At 47.2% G+C, this 25,015-nt stretch overlaps 2 protein-coding genes across 2 annotated transcripts in view; one reads left to right on the top strand and one right to left on the bottom strand.

Moving 5' to 3' along the window:
* Window positions 1-25,015, bottom strand: part of rps15a (ribosomal protein S15a) — a 619,775-nt gene that overhangs the window by 437,867 nt on the left and 156,893 nt on the right. The gene's annotated exons all lie outside the window — the stretch shown is intronic.
* LOC310858241 (xylosyltransferase 1-like) overlaps window positions 1-25,015 on the top strand; it is a gene marked incomplete at its 3' end in the record, with an annotated part of 175,794 nt that overhangs the window by 106,095 nt on the left and 44,684 nt on the right. The window contains exons 7-9 of the mRNA XM_083764349.1: window positions 1,437-1,653; window positions 3,127-3,303; window positions 20,202-20,503. Of these exons, the coding sequence (XP_083620475.1) occupies window positions 1,437-1,653; window positions 3,127-3,303; window positions 20,202-20,503 (696 nt within the window). The remainder of the gene's footprint in view (window positions 1-1,436; window positions 1,654-3,126; window positions 3,304-20,201; window positions 20,504-25,015) is intronic.

A 25,015-nucleotide genomic window follows, 5' to 3' on the forward strand; every position in this document is an offset into this window, starting at 1 on the left:
CACGCACGCACGCACGCACGCACGCACGCACGCACGCACGCACGCACGCACGCACGTCCGGGTCCATTTGGTTTTATTTTACGCTCTCCAGAGTCAAATCGTTAAACGGTTAAATCTGCATTACTGAATTTACAAGAAAGTCTACTCTACACAATTACAGAATGTTGAAGAATAGTTATTTTGATCAACGTTTGCCTGTTATCTCTCCTACTGTACAAACATCAGTACAGCAATCTGATCCACCGAGTCACAGACAGCAAAAATATGATTTCGTTTTTGGCTCTGAGAGATTAAATAATGGACCTTGATATGAAAAAGGTTGGAAACCAACGGAGTGTCTGCAAAACAACTCAGAACTCAGAACTGGTCCTTAAACAGTTCATCATAATAGTTCTGACCCTCATGTCACCTTTCTTCACTCTCACCCCCTCCCACACACACACACACACACACACACACACACACACACACACACCCCTGCCAGCGCCATGCGGTGACTGAGTCTAAATCCAATTAGCCTCCATCTGTGGCTTCATTAATTAACCTGGTTGGTGTTTAACCCACGGAGGCCTGTGTGTGCCAACCTGTCGACCACCCCACTGTGTGTGTGTGTGTGTGTGTGTGTGTGTGTGTGTGTGTGTGTGTGTGTGTGTGTGTGTGTGTGTGTGTGTGTGTGTGTGGTGTGTGTGTGTGTGTGTGTGTGTGTGTGTGTGTGCGTGCGTGCGTGTGGCAGCCTGTCCACACTCATCAACGCCAAACCATGACCGGCCAATAAGCACCTTGCTCCCCAGGGCGCCCCGATGCCTGGCACGCCACGACAAAATGACACTTCTGTTTGCGTGTGCGTGTGCATGTGCATGTGTGTGTGTGCATGTGTGTGTGTGCATGTGCATGTGTGTGTGCATGTGCATCAGTGTTGTTTTTGGCAGCAAATTTCTATTTTAGTTTTAGTCATAGTCTCCTAAATAGTTTTCACTTAGTCTTAGTCACATTTTAGTCACCTGGAATGTCTTAGTGTTATAGTCTAGTTTTAGTCGACTAAATGTCATAAGATTTTAGTCGACTAAAATTTATTTTTGCGGGCCTTGTTGCCGTCATAATAAGTGATTTTACACTTGCTGAAAATAGCCGATCTACAAGCTCACAACGCGTCGCAGCGCAACGCGTTGTGAGCTTGTAGATCGGCTATTTTCAGCATGCAACCAAGTGTAAAATGACTTACTGGATCTCTTGTCCACTAGTCCCTTCCTAACATTTTAGTCTAGTTTTTATTTGTTGACGAAATTGTCAGTATATTTAGTCATAGTTTTAGTCACCATAGCATAGTTTTAATTTAGTTTCCATTTAGTTTTCCAGAGACAAAAAAACTAAAACTAAAATCTAAATTTGCTGCATCAAAAACAACACTGTGTTTTATTTCATGGGAACCTCTGCAGGTTCATTCGAAAACAAGGCCTGGACCGGCTGTTCTTCGAGTGCGACACGCACATGTGGAGGCTGGGCGACCGCAAGATCCCGGAGGGCATCTCGGTGGACGGCGGATCGGACTGGTTCCTGCTGAACCGCGTGTTCGTGGAGTACGTGGTGCGCTCCCAGGACGACCTGGTGACCAACATGAAGCGCTTCTACGCCTATACTCTGCTGCCCGCTGAGGTACGCCTATACACACACACACACACACACACACACACACACACACACACCCTGGTGACCAACATGAAGCGCTTCTACGCCTATACTCTGCTGCCCGCTGAGGTACGCCTATACACACACACACACACACACACACACACACACCCTGGTGACCAACATGAAGCACTTCTACGCCTATACTCTGCTGCCCGCTGAGGTACGCCTATACACACACACACACACACACACACACACACACACCCTGGTGACCAACATGAAGCGCTTCTACGCCTATACTCTGCTGCCCGCTGAGGTACACGTACACACACACACACACACACACACACACACACACACACACACACCCTGGTGACCAACATGAAGCGCTTCTACGCATACACCCTGCTGCCTGCTGAGGTACACGTACACACACACACACACACACACACACACACACACACACACACACACACACACACACACACACACACACACACACACACACACACACACACACACACACACCCTGGTGACCAACATGAAGCGCTTCTACGCATACACCCTGCTGCCTGCTGAGGTACACGTACACACACACACACACACACACACACACACACACACACACACACACACACAAACACACACACACCCTGGTGCCCAACATGAAGCGCTTCTACGCCTATACTCTGCTGCCTGCTGAGGTACGCAGGCATGCACGCACGCACGCACGCACACACTCACACACACACACACTCACACACACACACTCACACACACACACAGCTACTCTGTGCTGTGGTGTTGACGTGCTGATGCAGTATTTCTCGGCCTAACGTCACGTCCACCTGCCAAGTATGACCTCTCCGAGTCTGACTCACTGTGTGGATTCTACACTTTATGTTCTGTTAACCCATTCTGACCTGAGATGATCATTTTATTAGACAATTAGATGCAAACAAAGCTTTTTGAGGTAAATGGACACTGTGGGCATGGACGGCAGAGCTGCATTTACAATCTGGAATGCTAGTCCCGTTTTCAGTTGTTTAACTCTGTCCTCCACACTGAGCCAACCTATGCTATCACATGGTGTTGCACAGAGGTGGGTCGTGGGCCCTATTCCTAGTCAAAGTCTGATTAGTTTGTTTTGGGACGTCTGGAGCTTATGACAGTGAGATGTTGGAATACCAGGAGGTGCATGCATAGTCAATTAATCAGACCAGTGTGTGTCCAGTGGAAACCTCGTATGAATCTGATCTCAGGTCAGAATGGGTTAATCAGACCAGTGTGTGTCCAGTGGAAACCTCGTATGAATCTGATCTCAGGTCAGAATGGGTTAATCAGACCAGTGTGTGTCCAGTGGAAACCTCGTATGAATCTGATCTCAGGTCAGAATGGGTTAATCAGACCAGTGTGTTGTCCAGTGGAAACCTCGTATGAATCTGATCTCAGGTCAGAATGGGTTAATAATGTCTGTTTCTCTCTCTGTGTTTCCAGTCCTTCTTCCACACGGTCCTGGAGAACAGCGCCCTCTGTGGCAGCATGGTGGACAACAACCTGCGCATCACCAACTGGAACCGGAAGCTGGGCTGTAAGTGTCAGTACAAACACATCGTGGACTGGTGCGGCTGCTCGCCCAACGACTTCAAGCCCCAAGACTTCCACCGCTTCCAGGTAGGGTGTGTGTGTGTGTGTGTGTGTGTGTGTGTGTGTGTGTGTGTGTGTGCGTGCACAGATAGACACTAGGGGGTGCTAGAGCTTCTACTATATTATTTAGGCCCCACACAATCTAAAGCTATGTCTCTATGTCAGTGGTTCTTCGATAAAAAGATTTATAGCAGACCTACAAGCTCGTGGTGCGCTATGAGCTTGTAGATCTGCTATTTTTCAATAGCTAAAGCACCAAAATGGGTTCCCGCCCCAAAATGCGCTGCACAAGGTGCCCTTTTTTCACTTGAGCACCTGCCCCTCTAAATGTCTGTGCACACCACTGTGTGCGTGCGTGCATGCATGCGTTGCTACGTGCGTGTGTGCGTGCGTGCGTGTGTGCGTGCGTGCGTGCGTGCGTGCGTGCGAGAGTGTATATATTTCGGTTGCATTCACCGCTGAATTATTAGCAGGTCCCTCAGCATGTTGACAGACTCAGCCAAATGATGTGTCAACGTAATGATTTAAATAGACTATTGTGCCCATTATTACATGGCTTGGTTGAATGCTTGATTCTGATTGGTCAATCGCTATGAATTCAGCGGTGAGTTATGTGTCGATAACAGAACGCTCCGCTCTAATAACAGACCGACCGCTGCCTAATCAGACCCTCTCTGAGCACCAGCTGTGCGGCTGGCCGCTCCCCGCTTGATTTACTGCCGTTTCCAACATGACAGCCATGTATCTATACCACAATTCAATTCAAAGGGCTTTATTGGCATGAGAAAACATACGTTTACATTGCCAAAGCAGAAAGAACGATACAACAATACAATCAAAACAAAAATTATGTACATTTTGAAGGTCAGAATCTTCAATAGATCAATTTCTATGTACCAAGATCACTCGATGCAGGTATAGTGCAGGAATATACACAATGATTAGTCTTTAGGGTGGTTGTGTTCCATCCTTCTCCTATCACAGCAACTCACAAATCTTGCTACTGTGTTTTTTGCACATTGTTGTACTTCGCCCAGCAGATATGGGAGTTTTTTGTCATTGGTCATTTTTTCTAAATCTCCGTGTGTGTGGTTGTAATCTGTGGGAAGTACAGTATGTGTCTCTGATGTCTTGGTACAATGGACAGCCAGTATGTGTCTCTGATGTATTGGTACAATGGACAGCCAGTATGTGTCTCTGATGTATTGGTACAATGGACAGCCAGTATGTGTCTCTGATGTATTGGTACAGTGGACAGACAGTATGTGTCTCTGATGTCTTGGTACAATGGACAGCCAGTATGTGTCTCTGATGTCTTGGTACAATGGACAGCCAGTATGTGTCTCTGATGTATTGGTACAATGGACAGCCAGTATGTGTCTCTGATGTCTTGGTACAATGGACAGACAGTATGTGTCTCTGATGTCTTGGTACAATGGACAGCCAGTATGTGTCTCTGATGTCTTGGTACAATGGACAGACAGTATGTGTCTCTGATGTCTTGGTACAGTGGACAGACAGTATGTGTCTCTGATGTCTTGGTACAATGGACAGCCAGTATGTGTCTCTGATGTCTTGGTACAATGGACAGATGGTTAGGAAGTGTAGCTCGGTTTCCACTTCATGTTGTGTGCAGTGGGTGCATAGTCTGTCTTCTCCCGGGATACAGGTCTGCCTATGACGGCCTTTCTCGCACACACACACACTATGTGACACACAGTGTCATTTTCAGCTAAACGTTGCTCTCAAAAATGTTTTTGAAAACATTTGAGCGAGAAATAGTAAAAATCCCGAAAATGGATTCTATATTTGACCAACTCACTTCCTTCTTTTCCGCTCCAGCCCTGCCAGCTGGCCAGACGCAGCCAGCGCCACCTTACGGAATACTTATTCTGTTGTGTTTTGGGTCAATGTATTAACCCATTCTGACCTGAGATCAGATCAGATCCATACAAGGTTTCCACTGGACACACACTGGTCTGATTAACCCATTCTGACCTGAGATCAGATTCTAAAGATGTCAGTCGTTCTTTCGATTTTTCAAAAATAGCTAAAGGACGACATGATGCCAACACCAAAATGGGTTCCCGTTCAGAGCGGGTTAATTCATGTTCGGTATAGTCATGTAATAAGCGGGATAATATCTGGCTAGGTGGTCATTATAACTATCTCCAGACAATGACCACCTATAGCCAGATATTATCCCTTACTTAAAAGGAAAAGCACCCACGGTCCCACATATAATACATACTCAAAATACAGTATGAAAGCAAGTTACAATTTTCCAATGTTGGATTTGATTTGACTCAAGGCTTCAAATCATGCACTATCAGGGGCGGCGGTGGCTCAGCGGTTATAGAGTGGCTGGATGGTAACCGTAAGGTTGCCAGTTCAAAACCCTGTGGGCTCCCCCAGAGTTACTGTCGAAGTGTCCTTGAGCAAGACACTGAACCCCTAATTGCTCCCGATGTGCTGGTGCCTTGCATGGTTTCCACCGCCATCGGTGTATGAATGTGTGTGAATGGGTGAATGTAATGCACAATCTATGTAAAGGTGTGTGAATGTGTGTGTGAATGGGTGAATGTAATGCACAATCTATGTAAAGGTGTGTGAATGTGTGTGTGAATGGGTGAATGTAATGCACAATCTATGTAAAGGTGTGTGAATGGGTGAATGTAATGCACAGTCTATGTAAAGGTGTGTGAATGGGTGAATGTAATGCACAGTCTATGTAAAGGTGTGTGAATGGGTGAATGTAATGCACAGTCTATGTAAAGGTGTGTGAATGGGTGAATGTAATGCACAGTCTATGTAAAGGTGTGTGAATGGGTGAATGTAATGCACAGTCTATGTAAAGGTGTGTGAATGGGTGAATGTAATGCACAATCTATGTAAAGCGCCTTGGAAAAAGGCGCTATTTAAATGCACCATTTACCATTTTAACTGCTATATCGTGGACAAAGAGACCTTGTGTACGTGGTAGGGATGAGACACACGTGGGAAACGTCTCTCCCACAAACGGGCCTTAATTCTGGAGTCCCTTTCCAGACCTCCACAAACACCACGGAGCAGAGCAGACACCAGACACCAGACATGAGAACATTAATAACTCACCTGCTATAAAAAATGTGGTGTCTCTCTCTTTCAAAGTGGGAGATCTTTCATTCTCACCACATTCTAAATTTCTCACTCAAGGAGTATCGGAGTGTGACCGTACCAAAACACCCCTGGTGTGTGTGTGTGTGTGTGTGTGTTTGTGTGTGTGTGTGTGTGTGTGTGTGTGTGTGTGTGTGTGTGTGTGTGTGTGTGTGTGTGTGTGTGTGTGTGTGTGCCCGTACCAAACCCCCCCTGGGACTGAAAAGAGACCGCTGTGTGTCCATGCCAGAGTGGTGTAGGCGGTGGTTTTTAACCCATTCTGAACGGGAACCCATTTTGGTGTTAGCATCGTGTTATGCTTTTTTAGCTATATTGAAAAATAGCAGATCTACAAGCTCGTAGCGCGCGAGCTTGTAGATCAAAATCGAAGAACGACTGACATTTTTTAGAATCTGATCTCAGGTCAGAATGGGTTAATGATGTGCTGTCAGTCAGTCAGCCACAGAAAAAATCACACCTGTGTGAAGTGAGGGGGGCTCCTATCATTGTATAATTATACTGTCATCATGACGTATAACGTGTGGATTTGCTCTGACAAAATGGTGACAAATTCTCCATTCATTGTCAATGGGGAATTTAACCCATTTAGGCCTGACGTTAAAAAAAATAAAAAATAAACGTTCACTCTGAAAGAATATATAATTCAAAGATTTATAGCATTTTTTTTTTTTTTTTTCAATAGCTAAAGTATAACATGATGCTTAGTTAAAACACCGAAAGGGGTTCCCGTACAGAATGGGTTTTAATGCTGGTGTAGGACGAAAATAGTCAACATATTATGACTTAAATTCTCCATTCATTGTCAATCAATGGCATTTAATGTTTGTGTTAGGACAAAAATAGCTGAGGAAAGATGGATTAAATGGTAAATGGTGCATTTATATAGCGCCTTTATGCAAGGCGCTTTACATAGATTGTGCATTACATTCACCCATTCACACACCTTTACATAGACTGTGCATTACATTCACCCATTCACACACACATTCACACACCTTTACATAGACTGTGCATTGCATTCACCCATTCACACACACATTCACACACATATTCATACACCTTTACATAGATTGTGCATTACATTCACCCATTCACACACACATTCACACACCTTTACATAGATTGTGCATTACATTCACCCATTCACACACCTTTACATAGATTGTGCATTACATTCACCCATTCACACACATTTACATAGATTGTGCATTACATTCACCCATTCACACACACATTCACACACATATTCATACACCTTTACATAGATTGTGCATTACATTCACCCATCCACACACACATTCACACACCTTTACATAGACTGTGCATTACATTCACCCATTCACACACCTTTACATAGACTGTGCATTACATTCACACATTCACACACCTTTACATAGAGTGTGCATTACATTCACCCATTCACACACCTTTACATAGATTGTGCATTACATTCACCCATTCACACACCCATTTACACCCCTTTACATAGATTGTGCATTACATTCACCCATTCACACACCTTTACATAGATTGTGCATTACATTCACCCATTCACACACCTTTACATAGATTGTGCATTACATTCACCCGTTCACACACACCCATTCACACACCTTTACATATACTGTGCATTACATTCACCCATTCACACACACATTCACACTTTTACATAGATTGTGCATTACATTCACCCATTCAAACACACATTCATACACCTTTACATAGATTGTGCATTACATTCACCCATTCACACACCTTTACATAGATTGTGCATTACATTCACCCATTCACACACCTTTACATAGATTGTGCATTACATTCACCCATTCACACACCCATTCACACACCTTTACATAGATTGTGCATTACATTCACCCATTCACACACACATTCACACACCTTTACATAGAGTGTGCATTACATTCACCCATTCACACACACATTCACACACCTTTACATAGATTGCGCATTACATTCACCCATTCACACACACATTCACACACCTTTACATAGATTGTGCATTACATTCACCCATTCACACACACATTCACACACCTTTACATAGATTGTGCATTACATTCACCCATTCACACACACATTCACACACCTTTACATAGATTGTGCATTACATTCACCCATTCACACACACATTCACACACCTTTACATAGAGTGTGCATTACATTCACCCATCCACACACACATTCACACACCTTTACATAGATTGTGCATTACATTCACCCATTCACACACACATTCACACACCTTTACATAGAGTGTGCATTACATTCACCCATTCACACACACATTCACACACCTTTACATAGATTGTGCATTACATTCACCCATTCACACACACATTCACACACCTTTACATAGATTGTGCATTACATTCACCCATTCACACACACATTCACACACCTTTACATAGATTGTGCATTACATTCACACACATATTCATACACAGATTGCGGCGGAAGCCATGTAAGGTATACCAACCAGCACATCGGGAGCAATGTGGGGTTCAGTGCCTTGCCCAAGGACACTTTGACATGTAGACAGGAGGAGGAGGAGCCGGGATTCGAACCGCCGTCGCCTCATGGATGGATGGATGGATGGATGGATAATCAAAATCAAATCAAATCAAACTTTATTCATAGAGCAACGTTTTAAAACAACCAAGGTTGACCATCAGTTGACCATCGGTGGCAAAACAGAGAACAGGAAAAAGAGAACACAGAATATAAATGAGAAAAACACAATCAAAATGGACAAAAATATGAAGCATGAAAGCATAAAATGGACTCAGGAGGGATTAAAAAGCCAGGGAGAAAAGATGAGTCTTAAGGTGAGACTTAACCCATTCTGAACGGGAACCCATTTTGGTGTTAGCATCATGTCATGCTTTAGCTATTGAAAAATAGCAGATCTACAAGCTCGTAGCGTGCCACCGAGTGGCGTGCTACGAGCTTGTAGGTCTGCTATTTTTGAAAAATCAAAGAACGACTGACATTTTTAGAATCTGATCTCAGGTCAGAATGGGTTAATCAGACCAGTGTGTCTCCAGTGGAAACCTCGTATGAATTTGATCTCAGGTCAGAATGACTTAAAAACATTAATGGATGGGGGCAGAACGAATGTGATGGGGCAAGCTCTTCCAGAGCCTGGGAAAGAGTGTGGATAGATGGATGATGATGAGCAAAAGGGCACTATTAACAACATGAATCGTTTATTCTGGGGTGAACATTAAGGTGAAAAGGGCCTCGTAAGGCTTTAGAAGCCTAGTTGACTCCAGTCAACTAATATAAGTACAGTATAAAGTACAGTATATACACAGCTTAGCTTCCAATAAATAAAACATCTGGTTTATCAATGCACACGCTGTTCGTAATAACCATAGCAAAATACACACATTACAGTATTAGCTGTGTAGTAACGGCTTTGATATTGAAATTCAGACAATTTTGTGCAGACACGCCATGTCATGCCCCTCGACGGAAAAGAGTATTTAGCATCATCTAGTGCCTGGGTGTCAAACTGGTGATCCGCGGGCCTCAAGCAACAAAAAAAACAAAACATAGGCTAATAAGTAAGGCTGCATGATATATCGAACATGTACCTTCATCAGAGTGGAGAATATAAGTATAAATGAAGTTGAGCAAAGCCACTCTTCTCTGCCCCTCTCTCAGTTAACGATCGCTTGTTAAGTGCCTGCCAGACAGACAATCAGATGAAATGAAGGCAGGTGTAGAGTAGAGTGTAGACTAGTGAACTGAACATGTTCTCTTTATATCAAGTACTTCATACCAGCCCCTTATGAAACTACTTCTCCCCAAATCCAAATGGATTTCATTTTCCATCCTGAATGGCAGTAACTAGCATACAATGAGAACTGAGAAGATCTCCACAAAGGTTTACTCATCAATTCACTAGGAAAGACCAAACATCAGACATGGGAACCCTTTAAGATGGTTTATTGAACGAGGGTGGAGAATGGTCATTGCTGTCACGAATGCCATTGCATGAAGTAAGAAAGCGGGGTATGGTTGTACAACATAAACATCCATTGCATACAACATGGTGGGCCAGCAAGGTCGTCTATGAGTGCGCTCTGGCATGCGAAGCATGGGACGCGCAGTATATACGGCCATGCATGGCAGCAAGGTCGTCCATGGGTGCGTATAGTGCGAGGCACAGAATTACGCACGACATGAACGGCCAAGCTTGGAATACGTAGTGAAGCAGCATGGTCGTCTATGGGTGCTCCTCATGCGAAGCATGGGGAGCGTAGTATAAACGGCCAAGGCTTGGAATACTTAGTGAGGCAGCATGGTCGTCCATGGGTGCATAGAGTGCGAAGCACAGATTACGCACGACATGAACGGCCAAGGCTTGGAATACGTAGTGAAGCAGCATGATCGTCTATGAGTGCGCTCTGACATGCGAGCATGGGACGCGCAGTATAAACGACCAGGCATGGAATACATAGGGAAGCAGCAAGGTCGTCCATGGGTGCGTATAGTGCGAGGCACAGAATTACGCACGACATGAACGGCCAAGGCTTAGATGAATACATAGTGGGACCCGAGGTTCGAGGGGGCGGACCCAGATACTTTGGCTTAGGGGTCGAGGCGTGGGCCTGAGTGATATAGTAGAAACCCCTTTCTGGAACCTGCGAGTATGGAGAAGGGAGGGAGGGTGGGTTACAAGAAACTGGCACAGGGCACTTTTTTGACGGTTGAGTTTAAGTACCCACGGTAATGGGCGACGTAGGAGTGGCCAGGCTAGTTGGAAGTGGGTGAGTGGTGGCATGGTTGGCAAGGGTGGAGTATTGGTTGGCAAGGGAGGAGATGGCAGGCAGGTGGGTTGTCTTCTGCTTGGCCAAACCTCCCGAACCTTAGTTGTTCCAACTCCATTTCACTAGGAAAGACCAAACATCAGACATGGGAACCCTTTAAGATGGTTTATTGAACGAGGGTGGAGAATGGTCATTGCTGTCACGAATGCCATTGCATGAAGTAAGAAAGCGGGGTATGGTTGTACAACATAAACATCCATTGCATACAACATGGTGGGCCAGCATGGTCGTCTATGAGTGCGCTCTGGCATGCGAAGCATGGGACGCGCAGTATATACGGCCATGCATGGCAGCAAGGTCGTCCATGGGTGCGTATAGTGCGAGGCACAGAATTACGCACGACATGAACGGCCAAGCTTGGAATACGTAGTGAAGCAGCATACGTAGTGAAGCAGCATGGTCGTCTATGGGTGCTCCTCATGCGAAGCATGGGGAGCGTAGTATAAACGGCCAAGGCTTGGAATACTTAGTGAGGCAGCATGGTCGTCCATGGGTGCATAGAGTGCGAAGCACAGATTACGCACGACATGAACGGCCAAGGCTTGGAATACGTAGTGAAGCAGCATGATCGTCTATGAGTGCGCTCTGACATGCGAGCATGGGACGCGCAGTATAAACGACCAGGCATGGAATACATAGGGAAGCAGCAAGGTCGTCCATGGGTGCGTATAGTGCGAGGCACAGAATTACGCACGACATGAACGGCCAAGGCTTAGATGAATACATAGTGGGACCCGAGGTTCGAGGGGGCGGACCCAGATACTTTGGCTTAGGGGTCGAGGCGTGGGCCTGAGTGATATAGTAGAAACCCCAAAAGTATCATTCTAAAGTTACCAGACCCTGGAACGGTGGGCGTCGTGGAGGGCGTGTTGGAGCAGACGTAGCTGTGATGGGCCTGGGAAGACCTTCGGGCCGAGAGTCTGGGTTATGTGGTCGGGAACTCCCTTGTTGGAGCTGTGACGCGGCTCCAGTTCTGGAGGGGTAGCCGAAGGAGTGTTCCGGGGAGAGTCCTGGTCGGCGGGGACCAGGTGGAGGTAGGAATGGAACCAGGAGCGGATGGTGACTGAACCGCTGTTGTTACGAACCCGATGGCGTGCGTGCTGGGCGTGTCGGGTGAGTGGGTGGTTAAAGGGGCTCATTGGGCTGAGGGAGGTGTTGGAGATGCGGGAAACCCAAAAGAAACGAACAGGAGAACTTGGCTTCGAGCGTGGCATGGTGGGGGGCCTGAAGCCGGTGCGGAGGATGGAGCTGTTGTGGGTTAAGGTGTGGGGGGTTGGTGTTGAGGAGATGGGCGTTTGGCCTGCTTGTCGGTGCAGGTGGGACGGGAGTGGGAGCCGCCGCAGAAGGTGCAGATGTGGAGATGGCGGCATGCTGACAGGTCGCAGCCTCTTTCATTGAAATTATTGCAAACCGTTTTGGTGCCGACAAAGACAAGCGGGCGGCCACGCATGTCTTTGGCCTTGGAGGAAGTGGGGAAGACCTTGCTGGAGGTGGTGACGCTCAGTAGGGGGGGGGGGACGTAGCTGGTTTGGTGTGCGGCGTGAGGGCGGGGCTCTGGAGCTCTGAAGGTGCAGTGGGTGGTGGGATGGGTGGGGCAGTTGCAGAGACTGCATGCTTCAGAGGTTTTGCCGGCAAAAATCCTGCAGTATAGCTCCAGCTCGAGGGAGCCCCAGTAGGTGGTGGTGTTGAAGTGTTGGAGTCTGGAGGCGGCCCTGGCGGAGAACTGACGGTGGTACTCGTAAAACAGGCTGCCTCCGAACCGTGTGCAGAGGTCCATGCAAATGTAAAGGTGGTCGTCCAGTTCTTGGCGGCGTGAGGGGAATGAGGTGCATAGAATGTCTCGGAATATGGAAAATGCTAGGACAAACTCTGTGGGTGTGAGGACGGAGGAAGTGGATGGGGAGAGGTCTCGGAGGGTGATGGAGATTCCTCCGAGATCTACTGACCGGTGTTGGGCTGTGCTGGCGGAGGGGCGTATGAGGGAAGAGAGATCGATGTCCATACCTTGTAAAATCTGTGAGCGGAGGTGTGAGGGGACCATGGGGGCGTTGAGAGCGATGGCGGATGGCGGGATGGGTGCTGGCGTTGCTGTGAAGAGGGAGAAGGAGGGGGGGGGGGGGGGGGGGGGGGTGGGGAACGCTGGGTGGGGGGGAGAGAAGACACGTTGGTGTGTGGGGCGCTAGGTGCTGCTGGGGGAAAACCTAGGATGGCTGGGGGGAAACCTAGGGGGGATGGGGCTTGGTAATTGTACTGAAAGGGGGGGTGGAGGTGGGGTGCTGCTGCCTGCTGGAAATGGGGGGGAGGAACGGGTTGGGCATGGGGGAAAGAACCAGGAGGATATAGTAATGGGGAGGTGTGAGGTAGATGGAAAACGCTGGCCGTGTGGGGGGTGGAGAGAGCTGAGGTGGCTGGAGCTCCTTCAGGGGGGGGGGGGGGGGTGGAGAGGGTGGATGTCTGGTGGAAACGGCTGCCTCTGGAAGGTCACGGTGGCTGCGGGATGTTGTGTGGCGGCCTTCCTTGTCCCGCGACGTGGCGGAGCTGCCTGCCGCGCAACAACGCCGCCTCTCGGCCGAGCAGGCGCCTGTTGGTCTTCTCCTGGGCGCGTGACGTCGTGTCGGCGCGACGGACCTGCGACGGCTGGTGGTGTTGTTGTGGTGCTGTTGCTGTTGCTGCGTTGGCCGGTGCGGGTGGTGGTGAGAAGGTTGAAGAGGCTTTGTTTTCTGGCGGTTCTGGTGAATGGTATCCCTTTGGCGGTGAGTGCACGCTGGAGACCGACGACGGTCCAATCCGACATTAGCGTCGGCGCCGAGTCGTACGTGCCGCGCGAGGAGGCGCCGCGGCGGTTTTGCTGGAGAGCTGGGGAGGGAGATGGATCCCCGCGAAACTCCCGGGGTGTCCGGTTGAGATCGGACGCGGCGGGACGAGGAGGTGCCACGGCTGCTGACCTGGAGCCGTGCTGGCTCGGTGGCGTGTCGGGCACGGCATTCGGATCGGCGACATCCTGGTGAGTACCGAGAAAAATGTCGTCGTTCTCCTCGGCGTGAGCGAAAAGCAACATGTTGAGATCAGGCACCGCGAGTCCTCGGTCTGACATGTTTGGTAGCTGGTGGTTAGTTGGCTAGGTGGCAGAGAGAAAATGCGCGATTTTAACTCTGGTAACGTTGGGGTGTGCGTGTTTACAAGAAACTGGCACAGGGCACTTTTTTGACGGTTGAGTTTAAGTACCCACGGTAATGGGCGACGTAGGAGTGGCCAGGCTAGTTGGAAGTGGGTGAGTGGTGGCATGGTTGGCAAGGGTGGAGTATTGGTTGGCAAGGGAGGAGATGGCAGGCAGGTGGGTTGTCTTCTGCTTGGCCAAACCTCCCGAACCTTAGTTGTTCCAACTCCATAACTGATTATAAAACTGTAACCATCAAAGCATGCACTCAACATATTTTTATTTCTCAATTTACTTCTATATTTGTAAAAAAAATGAATAAACAGAACATAAAAAAAAGAAATAAAAGCATGCACTCAACATAATGGTTATGTGACCATGGCATGTGCATAATATAAAATCTTATAAGTTGTATCTGATATTGATTAATATGGGGGGTGGGTTCAATGAATCGATTATTAATCGGCAGAGCTGTCGACTATTGTCAACATATTCCCCAATTTCCACTGAGATTATGGGGTGAATGAATGTGGCCAGACCCATCTTCTCTTTCTGTCATAGTGACATTGTCCTGCATCAGATCCAAATCAGGTTCTCCAATCTCCAGTTTTTTGAAGATTTTTTGAGTGGTGCAACCACTCCCTTACGGAGCTATGTGTGTGGCTGGCTGGGTCTGAGCACTGTGTGTGTGTGTGTGTGTGTGTGTGTGTGTGTGTGTGTGTGTGTGTGTGTGTGTGTGTGTGTGTGGCTTGCTGGCTGGCTGGGTCTGAGCACTGTGTGTGTGTGTGTGTGTGTGTGTGTGTGTGTGTGTGGCTTGCCGGCTGGCTGGGTCTGAGCATACATAGATAGATAGATAGATATTATAGCAGTGACTGACTGAGACATCGAGCATGCGTGCGCAACTGGTTTTGGCCCCATCAAGTGACCTTTTGACCAATGCGGCCCTCGCCCCAAGTTGAGTTCGACACCCCTGATCTAGTGGTTGCTTTGAAGACTGCTGTCAGCTAATGTGTTCTAGTTTCCCTGTGTTCTTATTGGTAGTTATGATCACATGTCGCAAGGCCTTTACTTCCTGGTCAGCCATTGTTTTGAGAAAACACACAGTATGTTCTACAGATACAGAATATTGAATCTCTTGCCATCCACCTGTTATGAGCCTTGAAGAAGCTTTGTCTGTGAGTCTATCTTACATGTTTCATCTCTGAGAATAAGTAATGATGCATATTTTGCTGTTTTATTTTACATTCGTGAGATTTATGGTCAATTGTCTACCATGCCATTTGCTATCACTTGTTTTGTCATTTGTAATGCAGTGTTCTTGTCTAGCTGATTTGGGCATTACATTTATGTTTTATTAAGAGCTTTTTTGTGCATTCATTTTCAGTTTCACAAATTGCTGGAAAAGCATTGTGAAGTTGATGAAGAAGTGTGAAGTAAACAACCTCCAATTCTACGTCCGCGTCTCGTCAAGTCTTTCAGTGCCTAGTACCCTTCTGTTTAGCTATCTGTCACTTCGTGGAGTCACACACGCAGGGGACAGAATAGTGAAAAGACTGCATCACAGCGAGGCCATTACAGTTATTCTGGCAAACAGGACAGCGGCTCTCTGCTTCGCCTTCATACGATAACTGGAGTCCACCATGCACAAGATGGACAAGGAGGCAGACACATGCAACGAACAGGATGTTCAATCTTCAAGTTCATCTACAACATTGTACGCAATAAGATCTCATACTAGTTGCTCTACTGGCTCCAGCTATTCATCAGCAAGCCTAGCAGCAGTTAAAGCACGCGCCAGAGCCGAAGCAGTGCGCGCTCGCAACACCTTTGTTAAAAAAAGAAACCGAGCTCATTGTCAAAAAGGCTCAGTTGAAAGTTGAGGAGGCACGAATGGAGGCTGCTCTAATCACACTGAAGCAAGAGCAAGAGTGTGCAGGCTGCCGTGGCTGAGGCTGAGTTTCTTGAATCAGCCGCTCTAGAACTGGGATCTCAAGCAAAACCCAACTCACTGAACATTGCATCAATCCCAACTCACTGAACATTGCATCAATCCACCGCGAGTCTAGAGAGTAAAGAACACGTGACTGTTGACTGCCATTCCAGACTTGAGTCTATTGTGTTGTCACCGCCCCAATCTGAGTGTCACACTGCACCCGATCGGCCGCATAATATCAATCTGAGTGTCACACTGCACCCCATCGGCCCAATCTGAGTGTCACACTGCACCCCATCGGCCCAATCTGAGTGTCACACTGCACCCCATCGGCCCCAATCTGAGTGTCACACTGCACCCCATCGGCCCAATCTGAGTGTCACACTGCACCCCATCGGCCCCAATCTGAGTGTCACACTGCACCCCATCGGCCCAATCTGAGTGTCACACTGCACCCGATCGGCCCAATCTGAGTGTCACACTGCACCCGATCGGCCGCATAATATCCCTCACACCCCTCCACCACATGACAGTAAGCAAATTCATAGTCGTCCAACTAATGATAGAATGGGTTCCGCTTCGGCTTATGCCAAACACTCCTCCAGAGTACACAATGTGACACCACAGTCATCTGTTCCTGACAACACAGGCATAAATGACTTTGCTATCTACATGGCTCGTCGCGAGATTGTGACCTCTGGGATGACCATCTTCGACGATCGTCCGGACAATTATTGGAGCTGGAAGTCAACCTTTGTGAATTTCATAAGAGGACTGAAGATCACCTGCAGGGAAGAGCTTGACCTTCTAACAAGGTGGTTGGGCTCCCAGTCACCAGAGCAGGTCAGGAGAATCAGAGCCGTTCATGTTAGTGACCCTGCTGCTGGGCTCAGGATGGCGTGGACGCGCCTTGATGGGACATATGGGTGTCCCCAGATCGTTGAGAAGGCTCTTTTAGACGAGCCTGAGAGGTTCCCCAAGATTAACAACAAAGAGCCCCTAAAATTGAGAGACCTTGGCGACCTGTTAAGGGAGTTGGAGTCAGCTAAATTAGAGGGCTGTTTGACTGGACTGGCTTACTTGGATACACCTCGGGGTGTCAACCCTATAGTGGAGAAACCGCCATATGGGCTCCAAGAGAAATGGATGACACAAGGTGGTTTGTACAAGCTGAAAAATGAAGTTAAATTTCCACCGTTTTCATTCTTCACCGATTTTGTTTGCAGAGAGGCCCATATTCGCAACGATCCAAGTTTCACACTCAGTTCATCTGGCATGGCAGTAAAACCAGACAGCTATGTCAAAAGTTACACACACTCTAGAGATCAAGTGTCATCCCACAAAACAGAAATCATGCCAGAGCCATTAAACAAGTTTACAAAGACAGGCAGTGTCCAATTCACAAGAAACCCCATCCACTAAGGCTTCAGAGCTAAGACACTGGAGGAAAGCAAAACATTTCTCAAAGAGAGTGGGGTTTGTTTCAGATGCTGCTCCTCAACTCATCATGTGGCTGAAAAACTGCAGAACGACCATTCAGTGCAATGAGTGTGACAGCAACAACAAACATGTCACCGCTCTTCATCCAGGACCAGCCCCATGGACCAACGCCATAGACTCTGACACAGAGCATGGCGGGGAGCAGAGAGAAGAAGCTCCTGCCGAAATAGTCTCCAAATGTACAGAAGTGCATGGCGGAACCAATACCTCAAAAAATCTGTCTCGTAAAGGTGTGTCCAGCAGGACAACCACACAGATCTGTAAGAGTCTATGCTGTGCTCCATGACCAGAGTAACGGGTCTCTCGCTCGCCCTGAGTCCTTCGACCTGTTTGACTCGCATGGAGCAGATTCTCCCTACACACTGCGCACATGTGCCGGAGTGACTCAGATGTCTGGCAGAAGAGGAGCTGGTTTTGTAGCTCTCAGACATTAGATGGAAGATCCGACGTGCTGTTCCCAACACTCGTAGAGTGCGACCATATCCCGGATGATAGGTCAGAAATACCTACACCTGAGGCTGCCAAACACCACTCTCACCTGAACTCGACCCTAATGCACAGATTCTCCTCCTCCTCGGCCGGGACATCTTACAAGTCCACAAAGTAAGAGACCACCGGAATGGGCCAGACAACGCTCCTTATGCCCAACGACTAGACCTTTGGCTGGGTTGTCATTGGAGACGTCTGTCTGGGCGCTGCTCACAAGCCAAATGGCGTCAGCACATACCGGACCAATGTTCACTAGCCTCTACCCTGGACAATTCCTTGCCTTATCTTTACAGTCTGTTGGACATTGATAGTGGTATTATTTTTAATACCAGACGGGGAGTGTCATGCCCCTCGACGGAAAAGAGTATTTAGCATCATCTAGTGGTTGCTTTGAAGACTGCTGTCAGCCAATGTGTTCTAGTTTCCCTGTGTTCTTATTGGTAGTTCTGATCACATGTCACAAGGCCTTTACTTCCTGGTCAGCCATTGTTTTGAGAAAACACACAGTATGTTCTACAGATACAGAATATTGAATCTCTTGCCATCCACCTGTTTTGAGCCTTGAAGAAGCTTTGTCTGTGAGTCTATCTTACATGTTTCATCTCTGAGAATAAGTAATGATGCATATTTTGCTGTTTTATTTTACATTCGTGAGATTTATGGTCAATTGTCTACCATGCCATTTGCTATCACTTGTTTTGTCATTTGTAATGCAGTGTTCTTGTCTAGCTGATTTGGGCATTACATTTATGTTTTATTAAGAGCTTTTTTTGTGCATTCATTTTCAGTTTCACAAATTGCTGGAAAAGCATTGTGAAGTTGATGAAGAAGTGTGAAGTAAACAACCTCCAATTCTACGTCGGCGTCTCGTCAAGTCTTTCAGTGCCTAGTACCCTTCTGTTTAGCTATCTGTCACTTCGTGGAGTCACACACGCAGGGGACAGAATAGTGGACAGTCACACACGCAGGGGACAGAATAGTGGACAGTCACACACACAGGGGACAGAATAGTGGACAGTCACACATGCAGGGGACAGAATAGTGGACAGTCACACACACAGGGGACAGAATAGTGGACAGTCACACAGGCAGGGGACAGAATAGTGGACAGTCACACACAGGGGACAGAATAGTGGACAGTCACACACGCAGGGGACAGAATAGTGGACAGTCACACACACAGGGGACAGAATAGTGGACAGTCACACATGCAGGGGACAGAATAGTGGACAGTCTCACACACAGGGGACAGAATAGTGGACAGTCACACAGGCAGGGGACAGAATAGTGGACAGTCACACACAGGGGACAGAATAGTGGACAGTCACACACACAGGGGACAGAATAGTGGACAGTCACACAGGCAGGGGACAGAATAGTGGACAGTCACACACACAGGGGACAGAATAGTGGACAGTCACACACACAGGGGACAGAATAGTGGACAGTCACACAGGCAGGGGACAGAATAGTGGACAGTCACACAGGCAGGGGACAGAATAGTGGACAGTCACATGCAGGGGACAGAATAGTGGACAGTCACACATGCAGGGGACAGAATACCCCATACTGTGTCAAATAATCCAGCTATAGTACAGCTTCTCTCTCTCTCCTTCTCCTCAGTATCTCTCTCTGCCTCTCGGTCTCTCTCTTTCCTATCTCACTTACACCCGCCCACACACACACACACACACACACACACACACACACACACACACACACACCACCACCACCACCACTTTGTGTATAGATGTCCTCTCAACAACACGCCACCATTTTCTTATAATCTCCTCCCCCCCCCCCCTCTCTCTTCCTCCCCTCCCCCTCCCCACAGCAAACATCCCGACCGACCTTCTTTGCCAGGAAGTTCGAGGCGAGCGTGAACCAGGAGGTGGTGAACCAGCTGGACTCCTACCTGTTCGGGCCGTTCCCCCCTCCTCCCCCCCCCCAGCGAGGGGGGGGCTCAGCGGCGGCTGTGGGCCTGGCGGCCTACTGGGAGAGCGCCTACGAGGAGGAGACGGACGGCGTGGCCTCGCTGACGGACACGCAGCTCAGCCACTACCACGCCTTCTCCAGGCTGGGCCTGGCGCGGGCCGGGGCCTCGCTGCAGGGAGACCCCGCGGACAACAGCTGCAGGTTAGAGTTTATTATATATATATATGTATGTGTTTATTATAAACACTTTATCTGCTAATGACGAGTTACAGGGAGACCCCACGGACAACAGCTGCAGGTTAGAGTTTATTATATATATATATATATATGTATGTGTTTATTATAAACACTTTATCTGCTAATGACGAGTTATACACTGGTTATGTTTTCATTGTTTAATTTGCGCCTTTAACCCATTTTGGGTGGACACCCCTTTTGGTGTTTTAAACAAACATATTATTATATTTAAACATATTTTATAATTTAGCTATATAAAAATAGTAGATCTACAAGCTTTTTTGTACGTTGATTGTGCCTTGATTAGCTCATAGCGCGCCACCGAGTGGCTCGCTATGAGCTAATCAAGGCACAAACAACGTACAAAAAATGCCCAAAACACCAAACAACATCAAAAATGCATAAAAAGACAATGAAAGGTAAAACAGTGAGTCAACAAATAATTAAAATAAAAGGAGTAAAAAATTGGGTCTTAAGCTGAGTTTTATAAACATCTAGGGAGGGTGCCAGTCACTTCATTGGATGTTTATTCCAGGCGGTCGGCCCGTGGAAGGAGAACGCTACTTCGCCATATTTCTTCAATGCCCTTCTTTGTGGCTTTTCAAGCAGGCCAGCAGTGGCGGACCTATAAGGAGGCGCTTTGGGGACATACCTGGGCAAGCTGTCCTGGGAAATAGGTGGGGGCGAGAGACCATTTAAAGCTTTGTAAACAAGTAAAAGAACTTTAAAATCAATTCTAAAAAACAACCGGGGGGGAGCCAGTGTGTAAGGAGGCTAAAACTATGGGGTGATATGGTGTCGCATCTTTGGTATGTGTCAGCCAAGATGTGAGCCCCTCACCTGTGGCTGTCCACAAACCACCCATCAGCAGGTGCTCTTATTTCATATGATGATCAGTGTTGTTTTCGTCGACTAAAACTAAGACGAAAAATGTTCGTCGACTACCTTTTCCACTGAAGAAAACTAAATGGAAACTAAATTAAAACTAAGCTACGATGACTAAAACTATGACTAAATATACTGACAATTTCGTCGACAAATAAAAACTAGACTAAAATGTTAGGAAGGGACAAGTGGACAAGAGATCCAGTATAAGTAATTTTACACTTGGTCTACAAGCTCAAGCTCTGTGAGCTTGTAGATCGGCTATTTTCAGCAAGTGTAAAATAAGTCATTATGACGGCAACAAGGCCCGCAAAAATACATTTTAGTCGACTAAATCACCTGTAGTCGACTAAAATCTTATGACATTTAGTCGACTAAAACTAGACTAAACACTTATACATTCCGGGTGACTAAAATGTGACTAAGACTAAGTGAAAACTATTCAGGAGACTATGACTAAAACTAAAATAGAAATTTGCTGCCAAAAACAACACTGGTGATGACCTCACTGTCCACAAAACCACTCAGCAGGTGCTCTTCATTCATTCATATGATGACCTCACTTCTATTGTGGTAAAAAAAACAAAAAACACCCAGTTTAGGATGATGATCGTAACCCGAAACCTACAAGAGGGTTTTTGTTTGTCGGCGGGCGATGGATGACTTTCTCTCTTGTTCGTCGGCCGTGTCACATTTCAGCTCAGCGAACACATCGCTGTGTGGGAACAATAGATAGACCCAAATAAGCAGCTGGGAACTCTGTTAACGCCAGTGTGCACTTCGCAACTTGATATGTCGGTTCAGTCAATTACGCCCCCCCCCCCCCCCGGCCTGCGGTGATGGTGCTTTCAGATGTAGGTTACGGTGTTAGGAATGGTCCCCCGTGTCCGCCCCTGTGTGTTATTAGTGGTTTAGGAACGGTCCCCCGTGTGTGTTATTAGTGGGGCTTTGTGTTACTTTGGAAATCGCATGTGGCACGAGTCGAGGGTAGAGGAAACCGCACGTTTCTTCTCTGGTTCCACGCGTGCATGTCGAGAAAAGGAATTCATGCTCTTCTCAGCATTGTTGTATTTTAGTGTGGCAGTGTTTAGTTTTTGACAGCAAATTTTGATTTTAGTTTTAGTCGTATATAGTCTCTTGAAAAGGTTTCAGTTAGGGCCTTGATGCCGTCGTAATGGCTGATTTTACACTTGCTGAAAATAGCCGATCTACAAGCTTGTGAGCTTGTAGATCGGCTATTTTCAGCATGCAACAACGTGTAAAATGACTTATACTGGATCTCTTGTCCACTAGTCCCTTCCTAACATTTTAGTCTAGTTTTTATTTGTTGACATTATATTTAGTCTTAGTTTTAGTCATCATAGCTTTGTTTTCATTTAGTTTCCATTTAGTTTTCGTCAGTGGAAAAAAAGGTAGTCGACGAACATTTTTCGTCTTAGTTTTAGTCGACAAAATCAACACTGCTGTACTGTACGGTCTTCAATACCTTCTTAGCATCGTTGTATCTCTAACCGAGCACCACTAGAATCCATCGCTGTATTTTAGTTTTTTTTGCAATGGTTTTATTTTGGCAAACATGGGCTAAGCGTGTTGAAACCGGCATGTCAGGGAACAGCGTCTATGATTACCTGCTGTTGCCGGGAGCCTTAATGTCACTTTAAACATGAGCTATATTTCTTGACCTTTAAAATGGCCCATGCAGTACCCTGGGTGGGGTGGTTGGAAGAAAGGGGTCTTTCTTTCTGCGTGGAGGTTGCATGTTCTCCCCGTGTCCCCTATAGGGTAGGTACCCTCACATGTTCTCCCCGTGTCCCCTATAGGGTAGGTACCCTCACATGTTCTCCCCGTGTCCCCTATAGGGTAGGTACCCTCACATGTTCTCCCCGTGTCCCCTATAGGGTAGGTACCCTTACATGTTATCCCCGTGTCCCCTATAGGGTAGGTACCCTCACATGTTCTCCCCGTGTCCCCTATAGGGTAGGTACCCTCACATGTTCTCCCCGTTTCCCCTATAGGGTAGGTACCCTCACATGTTCTCCCCGTGTCCCCCTATAGGGTAGGTACCCTCACATGTTCTCCCCGTGTCCCCTATAGGGTAGGTACCCTTACATGTTCTCCCCGTGTCCCCTATAGGGTAGGTACCCTTACATGTTCTCCCCGTGTCCCCTATAGGGTAGGTACCCTCACATGTTCTCCCTGTGTCCCCTATAGGGTAGGTACCCTCACATGTTCTCCCCGTGTCCCCTATAGGGTAGGTACCCTTACATGTTCTCCCCGTGTCCCCTATAGGGTAGGTACCCTCACATGTTCTCCCCGTGTCCCCCTATAGGGTAGGTACCCTCACATGTTCTCCCCGTGTCCCCTATAGGGTAGGTACCCTTACATGTTCTCCCCGTGTCCCCTATAGGGTAGGTACCCTCACATGTTCTCCCCGTGTCCCCTATAGGGTAGGTACCCTTACATGTTCTCCCCGTGTCCCCTATAGGGTAGGTACCCTTACATGTTCTCCCCGTGTCCCCTATAGGGTAGGTACCCTATAGGGGTAAATGACCGGGCCGATTTTTTGTCCCAGTCCAGCCCTGTTCAGACAACAAGTGTATAGTAAAACTATGTGAGTATCTTTTTTACCCAGCGGTGTTCCTCTCCCTCTGAGCTGGTATATATAGTTGGTAGTGTATCTCCCTCTGAGCTGGTATATATAGTTGGTAGTGTCTCCTCTGAGCTGGTATATAGTTGGTAGTGTCTCCTCTGAGCTGGTATATAGTTGGTAGTGTCTCCTCTGAGCTGGTATATAGTTGGTAGTGTCTCCTCTGAGCTGGTATATAGTTGGTAGTGTCTCCTCTTCCTCTGAGCTGGTATATAGTTGGTAGTGTCTCCTCTGAGCTGGTATATAGTTGGTAGTGTCTCTTCCTATGAGCTGGTATATAGTTGGTAGTGTCTCCTCTGAGCTGGTATATAGTTGGTAGTGTCTCCTCTGAGCTGGTATATAGTTGGTAGTGTCTCCTCCACTGAGCTGGTATATAGTTGGTAGTGTCTCCTCTGAGCTGGTATATAGTTGGTAGTGTCTCCTCCTCTGAGCTGGTATATAGTTGGTAGTGTCTCCTCTGAGCTGGTATATAGTTGGTAGTGTCTCCTCCTCTGAGCTGGTATATAGTTGGTAGTGTCTCCTCTGAGCTGGTATATAGTTGGTAGTGTCTCCTCTGAGCTGGTATATAGTTGGTAGTGTCTCTTCCTCTGAGCTGGTATATAGTTGGTAGTGTCTCCTCTAAGCTGGTATATAGTTGGTAGTGTCTCCTCTGAGCTGGTATATAGTTGGTAGTGTCTCCTCTGAGCTGGTATATAGTTGGTAGTGTCTCCTCTGAGCTGGTATATAGTTGGTAGTGTCTCCTCTGAGCTGGTATATAGTTGGTAGTGTCTCCTCTGAGCTGGTATATAGTTGGTAGTGTCTCCTCCTCTGAGCTGGTATATAGTTGGTAGTGTCTCCTCCTCTGAGCTGGTATATAGTTGGTAGTGTCTCCTCTGAGCTGGTATATAGTTGGTAGTGTCTCCTCTGAGCTGGTATATAGTTGGTAGTGTCTCCTCCTCTGAGCT

This window comes from Protomyctophum parallelum (genome assembly GCF_964188405.1).
Source record: "Protomyctophum parallelum genome assembly, chromosome: 5".
In the NCBI taxonomy this organism is placed as follows: Eukaryota; Metazoa; Chordata; class Actinopteri; order Myctophiformes; family Myctophidae; genus Protomyctophum; species Protomyctophum parallelum.